The sequence below is a fragment of the Poromitra crassiceps genome, assembly GCF_964638095.1.
Source record: "Poromitra crassiceps genome assembly, chromosome: 10".
Lineage (NCBI taxonomy): Eukaryota > Metazoa > Chordata > Actinopteri > Beryciformes > Melamphaidae > Poromitra > Poromitra crassiceps.
Window position 1 is genome coordinate 32,065,209 of NC_139631.1, and position 11,981 is coordinate 32,077,189.

The following is an 11,981-nucleotide window of genomic DNA, read 5'->3' on the forward strand; positions in this document are numbered from 1 at the left end:
GCATGCGGCCACAACACACTCATGCTGACGGTGGCCGGTGAAAAGTGTCCTCTGCATTTAACCCATCCAGGCATGTCCTTTCCTCCGGGGGGCAGGCCAGGAGCAGTGGTCGCTTTCTCGTACAGCGCCCGGGGACCAACTTCGGATGTTGTCGTCACTGGTCGGATGACGATGACGATCTGATCTTCTGCATGTTTTTAGTGGGGGGGTTATATACGGAGGAACCCCCTGGGGGAGCACGGGGAGAACATGCAAACTCCACACAGAGAGAAAGGCCCTTACGACGAGATACCCCACCTGGGCAGTAGGCACTGAAGATATGGGGGGGAACACAACCACAGCGCCCACAGTGTCCCAGGCGAGAATCGAACTCAGGACCTTCTGACTGTGAGGCGACAGCTCTACCACTGAGCCACCGTGCCCAGGGGAGGGAGAGGGAGGGAAGTTCCCGGGTTGAACCGCGGTCCCTCCCAGGTCCAGTGGATGGTGGAGTTTGCATGTTCTCCCCGTGTCCGTGTCGGTTTCCTCCGGGTGCTCTGGTTTCCTCCCAGCTCCCACCATCAAGACATGTATGTTAGGGTTAATACTCCTGTCAGTGCCTCTGACCAAAGCACTGCGGCTGCTCACTGCTCCTACTGTAGTTCTCGGAAGGTTCCTAGTAGAGGATGGATCAAATGCAGAGGGTGAATTTCCTCACGGGGACAATAAGGATAACTTAACGTAACTAATAAGGTTGTGTACCTACTAGGGCTGTGAATCTTCACTGGCCTCACGATTCGATTCGATTACGATTCAGAGGGCTACGATTCGATTCGATAACGATTATCGATGCATCTCGATGCATCTTAAATCGATGCATCACTTTTTTTCCCGAATACATGATTTTCTTTCTCACTTTCTTTTTTCTCACTGTGTGGCTACTTTTAAAATAAAAGTGCATTTAGAATTGCATTGTATTATGATCCCACATTAAAATAAACAACTGCATGTACTTCCATTATATTTTATTTGATTATATTATTTTATTTTTATTAATTTTTAATAATCGATTTTTGACATTTGTGAATCGATGCAGAATCGTGCAGGTCCGCATCGTGATGCATCTTATAATCGATTATTTTTTGACACCCCTAGTACCTACTACCTACCTGTGAATGAGAGCTTAAGGTGCAATGAGGAAATACATGTTGCAGTCTAGTGAGTCTACAGAAGTTAACTCATGTCTTCCTCAAACGTGTCCAAAAAGTCCTCGAAAAGCGACCGGCGCATTCCTCCGACTCCCGTGCCTCTCTGACTCCTCTGTCTCCACCTGTCCCGTCCTCTAGGTGCCGGGACGGATACGTAGGGAGCAGGTGCCAGTTCCGCGACCCGTGCATCAACGCGCCATGCACGAACGGCGGCCTGTGTCGCGCCGTGTCCCGGGGCAACACGGTGGACTTCAGCTGCACATGCCGGCAGGGCTACACCGACCGCCGCTGCCTGACGCCCATCGACCCGTGCCTCAGCTCGCCCTGTCGCAACGGAGGGACCTGCGAGCTGGAAGGCCCGCGCACCTACAAGTGCCGCTGCCCGCCTGGATGGTCAGGTAACGCAAAACAGTCTTATGATGACATAGGAGTATGGCTGGGTAGAGTCAGTAGAGCAGAGGGCTAGCCTGGTCAAAACTATCCTGAGAAGGTGATCTCACATTCTGTTCCACTCAACTGATCTGGTCTGGACAGCAAGCCGCAAAATGCTTCACAAAACAAAGGATTTGCACTATAGACCCTTTTCACGGGGGCCATTTTGTGTCGAAAAGGCAGAATAAACACGGGCGCAAGCAAAACACTAATGAGGGTTTCCAAATTCCAATCATGGAAGTTGAAAACCCTCATTAGTGTTTTGCTTGCACCTGTGTTTACCCTGCCTTTTCGACACAAAGTGGCCCCCGTGAGAAGGGTCTATTGTGTAATAAAATTACCTTATAGATTCAAATATTACACCAAAGAATATTGTTTGTGTTGAACTTGAATAATCTGATTGGGTATTGATGTCAAGACATTTCAAAGAATATTTTTTTTTTTACAGAAATTACTGATACAGACTGAATGCTTTTTCTTGGGTTAGATGAATACAATAAGTCAAAAATAACATCAAGAAGTTTCCTTAACGTGGACAGCCCTTAGCGAGAGTTTATTTACCCTGGACCTGTCTCAGACATCATGCGTCTCTTTTCTCCGTGTCTCCAGGTAAACTGTGCCAACAAGCCGACCCCTGTGCCTCGAACCCGTGTGCCAACGCCGGCCAGTGCTCCGCCATCGAGTCGCACTACGTGTGCACCTGCACGGCCTTCTTCTACGGCCAGACCTGCAAGCAGGACATCAACGAGTGCGCGCAGAGCCCCTCGCCCTGCAAGAACGGCGGCGTGTGCGTCAACGAGGTGGGCACGTACCGCTGCCAGTGCCCCCAGGAGTTCACGGGCAAGCACTGCGAGAGCCGCTACATGCCCTGCAACCCCTCGCCCTGCCACAACGGGGGCACCTGCATTCAGAAGGGAGAGACCAGCTACGAATGCTCCTGTGTGCCAGGTACAGGAAGCGCCAGACGGTGCCCTAGATCAGTGGTTCTCAACGTGGGGTGGGGTTCGGGGGGACTACTGGGGACCACCAGGGGTCCTTGAGAGGGGTTCTAGGGGGTCGGTCCCCCCAGGAGACGGTTTTGAAATTGAATTGTTCAACTTCAGCATGATTTCATTTGCGAGAAGTTAGCACAATTGGAGAATGTAGAAAAACGCCTGTTTTGATCATAGTTTCACTCTCATCATCTCTGTGCCTACAATACAGATAGTCATGGAATTCTGGACACAATCATATCTGACAATAGAAATATTCTCAGATTTGGGTCCAAGAGACAAAATCTCATCAAATGTGGCTTCAATGTGGACTAGACTAGTGGTCCTTGATGTGAAAAAGGTTGAGGATCAAGTAAGTTAGGATGAGACCTGAGTCAGACCACATTCTGAACCATTACAATATAGAAGTTAGGATGGGACCTGAGTAAGCTGAAGCTGTAGTGGGATCATTTGCCCCTCTTGCTTTAGCCAATAGTGTAAGCTCATTCATTCCTAAAGTCATTGTCTTACTGTACTCAGTCTCTCAGGTCAGCCTAAATGTCAGCGCCTGTGCTAGTCACTGGTTAAGAGATGATGTCATTTAAGGCAGGGCCCTTCTTGCTCCTGTTGTGTGTGTGTGTGTGTGTGTGTGTGTGTGCGCGTGCGCGTGCGCGTGCGTGCGTGCGTGTGTGTACACAAGGCTGAGCAGGAAGGCATCAGGCCTTATCGTAAGGAAACGGTCAAGGGACAACATCCTTTCCACATAGCGGAGTGAAGCAGCGCTAGCTGGGACTAAAGCCCCGCCCATCATTGCCTCATCACCTCCCCAGGCTAGCCTTGCATTGGTCTCTACTGATTTTCCACTGAGTCCACTAGAAATCCATGAATCCAGCGAGTCTGTCTGTACGCCGGTGCTTCTCAAATGTCAAGGACCCCTTTAAATTAGACCACGGAGCCCCATTTGAAAAGACTAGATTCCTAGGGTGGAAACTCTGATCTCCCTACTTATACTCCCACTGCTTACTCTGGAGATGATGCGTCACTATGACGTCACAATTGCTCGAGTGACATGACTGATGACATCACAATTGCTCAAGTGACATCACTGATGACATCACAATTGCTCAAGTGACATCGCTGATGACATCATCACTCATGACATCAAGACACACACCGACACAGACACCACTTAGCCAAAAATTAACTAAATATTTTGTCCCAGGGTCCCCCAACCGATAACATGTTAGCTTTTGTTATGACCCTCCCATTCTCCTGGCCCTGTCTTGCAGAGGAGCATGGTGTTGGGGTCGTTAGGCTGATTGGATGCACCTGGGCCCAGTGCAGTTCATTGGGCTTAAAGACACAGCTCACATTAAAATCCAAAATACAACTTTAGAGATAGAGAGACTGAATGCTCCGAAGGTCTTCTTAAGCCCAATGAGTGCACCGGGCCCAGGTGCACCAAATCAGCACCAGGCTCCTGCAAGATAGGCCGATGAGAGTGGGAGGGTTGTCACACCTTTAGAAGTTGTATTACAGAAAGTGTATGAAACCCATGATGACCAAAAATAGTCATGTGTTACTTATGGTTGGAACTTTTGTGAAAATAAATTATTACCGGTACTCTTTTTGCTGGGGACCCCCTGGAACCTCCTCAAGGACCCTTGGGGGTCACCGGACTCCACTTTGAGAACCACTCCTTTCCATCCTGTCTCTACCATCTCCTCCGCTTGCTCTTATATTCTCTTGTTAAAAAACAACAAACAAACAAACAAACAAACAAACAAAAAACATAATAAAACAGGAAATTAAAGAAAAATGAAAGCCTCTCTGGGTTAACACTGGAAATCCAAAGCTTACAGATATTATTACGTGGTTTTTGTCTAAAATGATCACCAAGAGTTGCATCTAACACTTCTGCACACAACAGTAGAAAGAATGATATTACGTTCACAGTTGGCTTTCAGTACAAGAATAACAGAAATAGATATTTTATGAATGAAGTCCTGGCGATGCCGCCGGTGCTGACTTGTACTGGTTTGGATTTCCACTTGGCATTACCCAGCATGCCATTTAGTGCAGTCCAGTGGTTGGTTGCCTGTTGTGTAACTCTATAGCAGAATTGCCGTTACTTCATATGAGAGAAGTGTGTGCATGTGCGTGTATGTATGTGTGTGTGTGTGTGTGTGTGTGTGTGTGTGTGTGTGTGTGTGTGTGTGTGTGTGTGCGTGTGTGTGTGTGTGCGTGCGTGCGTGTGTGCGTCTTGCCACAGACCTCAAGAGGGTACAGCTGCCTTCTTTCCTTGGAGGAAGAAAACAGTTGACCACATTCAAACTGTTGAGGAGTTTCGCTCCCTTTGTTGTGAACGGGAGAAACGCTGTTTTGAAACGAGGAGGAATGAGTATCTGAGGCCTCCTTCAGTGGCAGCCGATCGATGGCACACTGACACAGAGTGAAGCCATGTACACTGAAACGATCGATGGCACACTGACACAGAGTGAAGCCATGTACACTGAAACGCTTGTCTCTCTTTCTGCCTTCAGGCTTTTCGGGAAAGAGCTGCAACCAAAACGTCGATGACTGTCCAGACCACGAGTGCCAGAATGGAGGAACCTGCGTAGATGGCGTCAACACCTACAACTGCCAGTGTAGGCCAGAATTTACAGGTATATGAATGGGGATTTCCCTTTACATTTACCAGCCCTGTCTATAGCCGAGCAATCTGGGAATGCACCAGTTAAAAACGACAACTTACACTTGTGTTTTCTTGTGTTCAGTGGAATCCGCGTATAGTGATCACGGTTATTAGTGATCAACCGCTTATATTGATCAAAAAGCTTGGTCCCAAATCATTCTAGTGATCAATATACTCCGCTTACAGTGATCATTTTGGGCCTTGTCCCACCTGAGAACAATGGACAAAATGTTTAACTACTGTAATTTTTTCGTATTTTTTAACTTACAAACTGCCAAAAATGAGCCAACGAGATACAGCAGCGATACTCGGTGCATGTCTCTCTGTATATGAGATCACGGCATCTGTCTGTGGAGAGATGGTGGCGTCTCTGTCTACGTGAGACTGCTGTGTTTGAAACAGCTGGAGGCCTACCCTACTGTATGGATATTTAAAGTCAATAACATTCCTTTACTTTATATGTACTGTATTCATGTAATATACAAATGTCAATTAGATGGTAATCTGCATGAGAAATAAAGAAAAGAAAAAAAATCGGTTATAATGATCATTCACTTATAGCGATCAATTTGACCCGTCCCAAGGTGATCACCATGAGAGGAGTGCACTGTAAAAAGGACCAGTTTAAGAGCATCGGCTTTTACCAAACTCACACTTCCATATCCATCTGTCAGCAGGCCCACACACACGGCAAAACAGTGTTTGAGGATGCAGATAATTAACCCTCGTCAATACTTTGACCCCTGGGTCTCCCACAGGCCAACTCTGCACAGAGGATGTCGACGAGTGCCAGCTGATGCCCAACGCCTGCCAAAATGGCGGCACGTGCCACAACACCTACGGCAGCTACCAGTGCGTGTGTGTGAACGGCTGGATGGGCGACGACTGCAGCGAGAACATCGACGACTGCGCCAACGCCGCCTGCCACCACGGCTCCACCTGTCACGACCGCGTCGCCTCCTTCTACTGCGAGTGTCCCCACGGCCGCACAGGTCAGTGTCCCCCAGCCATTCTTTTCATTATCGATTGATCCGTCGATTATTTCCTCGATTAATCGACGAGTCGTTTGGTCTATAACATTTCGGAAAATGGTGAAAAATGACGTTCAGTGTTTCCCAAAGCCCAAGATGACGTCCTCAAATGTCTTGTTTTGTCCACAACCCAGTTTACTGCCATAGGGGAGTAAAGAAACCAAAACCCAACTGCGAAGGGAACCGCTGGCAACAGTAAACCACCACTTAAACTGTAGCAGGCTATAAGATACTATATTCAAATTTACGTTGATATATCCTGGTTTTCATTAGTGTGAAATGCCAACATTCTATTCTGGTGATTGGGTTGCTTATCAAAAAATAAAAAATAAAATGAGTGCTTCCCAGTGAACTGTAAAGTGACTGGTGCATCAGATGGAACAGAGGGGTAAAGTACAGTAAAGTTCAGTGTGGTAACTCACTTCCTGTATCCCACACCTTCAACTTCCTGTAACCCCACACCTTCAACTTCCTGTAACCCCACACCAGGACTCCTGTGCCAGCTGGACGATGCCTGCATCAGCAACCCGTGTCAGAAGGGCTCCAACTGTGACACCAACCCGGTCAGCGGAAACCACTTCTGCACCTGCCCCCCGGGGTACTTTGGCGCTTCCTGTGACCAGGACGTGGACGAGTGCTCGCTGGGTAAGACTCACCCTGCTGACCCGCCGTCTCTCCCTCTGTTGTGTGTTACATTCTACAATGGGTCGTTTCTGCCAAGCGCTCTGATGGCTCAAAGATACTTCTCAACTGTGCTGATGTACTCCCATAAAACACAGCTTGATATGATTTATTGGCGGTCGCCATCTCAGGGAGCTGCTTATAGCGATCGTTCTTGTTTCCCCCACGTCTTTAATACGTACTGTATGTATCCATGCTACTGTGGGCAAAGTGTTACAATCAATCCACACACATTGGTAACAATCACGTTCTTTACTGCGATTATGGGTCCTTCGCTACCCAAAATTGTGCCCATAATGACAGTAAATAACGCTCTCCTGGGGTATTGCTGCTGCAATCACACACAGTCTTGGCTTTTTTTTTTTTTGGCTCTTGTCAAACACCACTAAAAGCACCCATGTCATCTCACTGCCATTACCGCTTTAGTCACTAGTTCACATTGCTCCCTGGTGAGTCTTTTCCTACTCAAAGTGCTTCTCTCTGTTGTTTGAATAGGGTCCAACCCGTGTGAGCATGCCGGGAAGTGTCTGAACACCAAAGGCTCGTTCCAGTGTAAGTGCCAGCGGGGCTACGTGGGGCCGCGCTGCGAGCTGGACATCAACGAGTGCATGTCCAACCCCTGCCTGAACGAGGCCACCTGCCTGGACCAGATAGGAGACTTCCACTGCATCTGCATGCCAGGTGTGTTTTTAACATTGTTTTAAGATCATTCTCATTTTAAAGGGTGAATCGATACGACGAGAACTGCTTTCAACCACATAGTAGGTGCCACAAAGATCTTGATATTATTTATTGCACTATAATTATTGCAATTATGCACTAATTATGCAATTATTGTCTATGAAGCACATTGGGCAACATACAGCAAATACATTACATTTCAAAGCTCATTCTCTTAGAATGTGAGTATGTTTTCTTTGGTCTGAATCGCAATTTTTCTGTTTGATCTTACTTTCTAACATGGACTCACAAGTAGCTTGTTTATGGGACTATGATGGTTTTGGTAACCTGAAGTGCCGCCAGGTTAAGAGATTTTGGAGTTAGAGAGGCACAGAAAAAAAATCCCCTTTAACTAAGCCTGATGGACTTGTGTGCACTCTTTACTGTAATTTACCTTATCTGCTGTTTATACCAGTTAAGATAGAGATAATTTACCTTAACAGCTGTTTATACCAGTTAAGATAGAGATAATTTACCTTATCTGCTGTTTATATCAGTTAAGATAGAGATAATTTACCTTAACAGCTGTTTCTACCAGTAAACTTGTTTGCTTGCTGTGTACCTGCCTTTATTCGTATCCTGTCTACACAGTCTCATTGATATAGTTTAATACACATATTGTATCTAATTTAAATCCATCACTGCAGTGTAGCAATCCAGGAATGTTTCTCTCTAACCGATATAACCCCCCTCTTCCCTCCCGCTCCTCCCTTGCTAATTGGCCAGGCTATGAGGGGGAGTTCTGCGAGATCGATAGCGACGAGTGCGCCAACAGCCCCTGCCTGAACAGCGGCAAGTGTATCGACAAGATCAACGCCTTCCACTGCCAGTGCCCCACAGGTGAGGCTGGCGCCCCGCCGCAGAGGGGAAGGGCCCGGACGGGGAGGGAGGGGGGGCATGGAGGTCGATCTCTCTCTATCTCACTCTCTCTCTCGCTCTCTCTCTCTAACACAGACACAGACACACACACAGACACACACACACACACACACACACACACAAACACCTCTCTGGACAGGCGCTAATCCCAGCCCTGAGGCAGGCTTATGCAGGCCAGGCTAGCCCCCGAACGAACGCAGCAGTCGAGGAGGAAGAAGGAAAAAAATCTATAGGGAAAGGCTTGAGGAAGTTTGAACTTTAAACAAGTTTTCTATCCCTTCCAAAGTCTGATGAGTGCGCAGTTCACTGTAGCAGCACAAACTTGGAGGTTTTTCGGAGCCAGAGGAATGGTGATTGTAAGCGAGAACAAGGGAGAGCTAAGAATAGAAGGCCTGGGTTCCATAGAGTGTTTATTCTGTGTTGTTGTGGTGCTGCGTGAGGTAGCCTATTTGTTGGGTGTTTTTCTGTGTTGTGGTGGTGCGTGAGGTATTTGTTGGGTGTTTTTCTGTGTTGTGGTGGTGCGTGAGGTGTTTGTTGGGTGTTTTTCTGTGTTGTGGTGGTGCGTGAGGTATTTGTTGGGTGTTTTTCTGTGTTGTGGTGCTGCGTGAGGTGTTTGTTGGGTGTTTTTGTGTGTTGTGGTGGTGCGTGAGGTATTTGTTGGGTGTTTTTCTGTGTTGTGGTGCTGCGTGAGGTATTTGTTGGGTGTTTTTCTGTGTTGTGGTGGTGCGTGAGGTGTTTGTTGGGTGTTTTTCTGTGTTATGGTGGTGCGTGAGGTGTTTGTTGGGTGTTTTTCTGTGTTGTGGTGGTGCGTGAGGTGTTTGTTGGGTGTTTTTCTGTGTTGTGGTGGTGCGTGAGGTGTTTGTTGGGTGTTTTTCTGTGTTGTGGTGGTGCGTGAGGTGTTTGTTGGGTGTTTTTCTGTGTTGTGGTGCTGCGTGAGGTGTTTGTTGGGTGTTTTTCTGTGTTGTGGTGCTGCGTGAGGTGTTTGTTGGGTGTTTTTCTGTGTTGTGGTGCTGCGTGAGGTATTTGTTGGGTGTTTTTCTGTGTTGTGGTGGTGCGTGAGGTGTTTGTTGGGTGTTTTTCTGTGTTGTGGTGGTGGTGTTTTTGTGTGTTGTGGTGGTGCGTGAGGTATTTGTTGGGTGTTTTTCTGTGTTGTGGCGCTGCGTGAGGTATTTGTTGGGTGTTTTTCTGTGTTGTGGCGCTGCGTGAGGTATTTGTTGGGTCTTTTTCTGTGTTGTGGCGCTGCGTGAGGTATTTGTTGGGTCTTTTTCTGTGTTGTGGCGCTGCGTGAGGTATTTGTTAAGTCTATTTTGAGGGCCGAATGTAGCAGCTAGATGTTTTTCTGCAGCCTTTCTCCTCAGAAATGCCATTGGAATGACACTATTTGTGTGAGAGGTATGGATGCTTTGTTCAGGGCAGAAGGAGAGAGAGAGAGAGAGGAGGAAAGGAAAGGGACTCTTCAAACTCCCCAAATGCGTTTTTGGTTTTTCATTCTTTCAGCGGGACCATTGAGGTGGAAGTGATTTTCTTTTCTTCTTCCAGGGAGGGAAATAGCGTAGCTCCGAGTCGGCTGGATCAAAGGCAGACTGGGTGGAGAGAGGCAGGATTCCCCCTGTTGAGAGAATGAGAAAGAGACCCTCGTAAGGGAGCTGTACAACTGATAGAATGGGGGGTACAGGACCGAACACAAGCGCTTAGCGCCTTAAAAGAGCCCTCTGTGTGTGTGTGTGTGTGTGTGTGTGTGTGTGTGTGTGTGTGTGTGTGTGTGTGCGCGCGTGTGCGCGCGTGTGTGTGTGTGTGTGTGTGAGTGTGAGTGAGAGAGGGTTATGTGGGGAGGCAGCATGAGAGAGGGCCTGATTGAGACAGTGGTGAAAGTGGTTTTGGGGGTGGGGTGGGGGGTTCAGGGAGTTTGAGACGGTTACGCTGTAGGAGGAGTCAGAGAGGGGAGGGAGGAGGAGTCAGGGGGGGGTATGTAAATGTGTCCCCGCTGCGAGCCAGGCCCGAGGGTTAGGGTCCCCTCTCTTCATTCCTGTACACGGCATAGCCATGGAAACCCCACTGAGGGCCATTGAAACGTCTGATTCCAGGAGACTGAGCCTAAATCCCTCTTCTGCTGCTGAGGTGTGTGTGTGTGTGCGTGCGCGGTGTGTGTGTGTGTGTGTGTTTGTCCAGTGCATGCATGTATTTCTGTGTGCAAACAAACCCCAGCTCCACACACACACACTTTTGTTTTTGCTATTTTGATCTGAATTTGAGAGGCATTTCGGTCCTTGTCGAGAGCAAATATTTATAAACTACTAAGTGATTTGCGGTGTCTACTGGCAAATAAACACCCAATTGCACCGGTTGAATATGTTTCAACTTCTTTCCCCATGCTGGAAACTGGCGACAGGCCTTACAGAAGAGGATGCTGTTGTTTTCCATACTCTTTCTTTTTGTCAACGATTAAATTAAACTGTTTGTTTTATTTTTTGTTGACAGTGGTGGTTGGAATTTCCTACTGTTGTCTGCGTGGTACCCACATTTCCTACAGCTTCATGCTCATCAAAAACTCGTAATTTTTCTGGCCCAGAATGCACCGAATGAATCATAGCCTCGTATCACCTATGGTGGCCCATGGGGGCCACGTGACTATTTGACTACACCCCAAAAAATATGAGCTTGCTCAAGTGCAAAAACGATACTCCTATTCATTTCAATGGCATTTTAGGAACTTTCAAGAGCATTTTTTTTTTTTGCCCCAAAGCCGTGCATGTGTGTATTTGTATGAATGTAAATATTACATTCAAACGCACACGTATACAGTATGTCTGTGTGTGTGTGTGTGTGCAGCTTGTGTTTGTAGTGAAGTCGTCATGCCATGTGTATGCTTGTGGCCCAGCCAGAAAACAGTGAATGGAGCTTGCTATGTACTGTAAGTCCACTGGGAGAAAAGTCAGCCATGCAGATACTTCCTCACCGGATTGGCCACAACTGAGTCTGACTTCTTGGCTTAAACCACCTGTGGGTTCCTGTGTGTGTGTGTGTGTGTGTGTGTGTGTGTGTGTGTGTGTGTGTGTGTGTGTGTGTGTGTGTGTGTGTGTGTGTGTGTGTGTGTGTGTGTGTGTGTGTGTGTGTGTGTGTGTGTGTGTGTGTGTGTGTGTGTGTGTGTGTGTGTGTGTGTGTGTGTGTGTGTGTGTCTGTGTGTGTGGGGGGGACATTTTATCTCTTCATCAAACACCCCCCCCCCCCCCCCCCCCCCCCCTCCCCTCCAGATCAGATTCCTACTGGACTGTACCATCAAGTGACAAGGGGGGAAAACGAGGAAAAGCGGAAGGGAAAACGCAGAGATGAGAATGACTGTATGACTGGAGGATGGAAAGAGAAATCCTGCTGGTTGATTTTGAAT

At 47.6% G+C, this 11,981-nt stretch overlaps 1 protein-coding gene across 1 annotated transcript in view; it reads left to right on the forward strand.

The window, feature by feature from the left end:
* notch1b (notch receptor 1b) overlaps positions 1 to 11,981 on the forward strand; it is a gene marked incomplete at its 5' end in the record, with an annotated part of 59,632 nt that overhangs the window by 20,444 nt on the left and 27,207 nt on the right. The window contains 7 exon segments of the mRNA XM_083644888.1: positions 1,326 to 1,585; positions 2,229 to 2,567; positions 5,134 to 5,256; positions 6,044 to 6,277; positions 6,806 to 6,961; positions 7,493 to 7,678; positions 8,444 to 8,557. Coding sequence (XP_083501014.1) covers positions 1,326 to 1,585; positions 2,229 to 2,567; positions 5,134 to 5,256; positions 6,044 to 6,277; positions 6,806 to 6,961; positions 7,493 to 7,678; positions 8,444 to 8,557 — 1,412 coding nt within the window.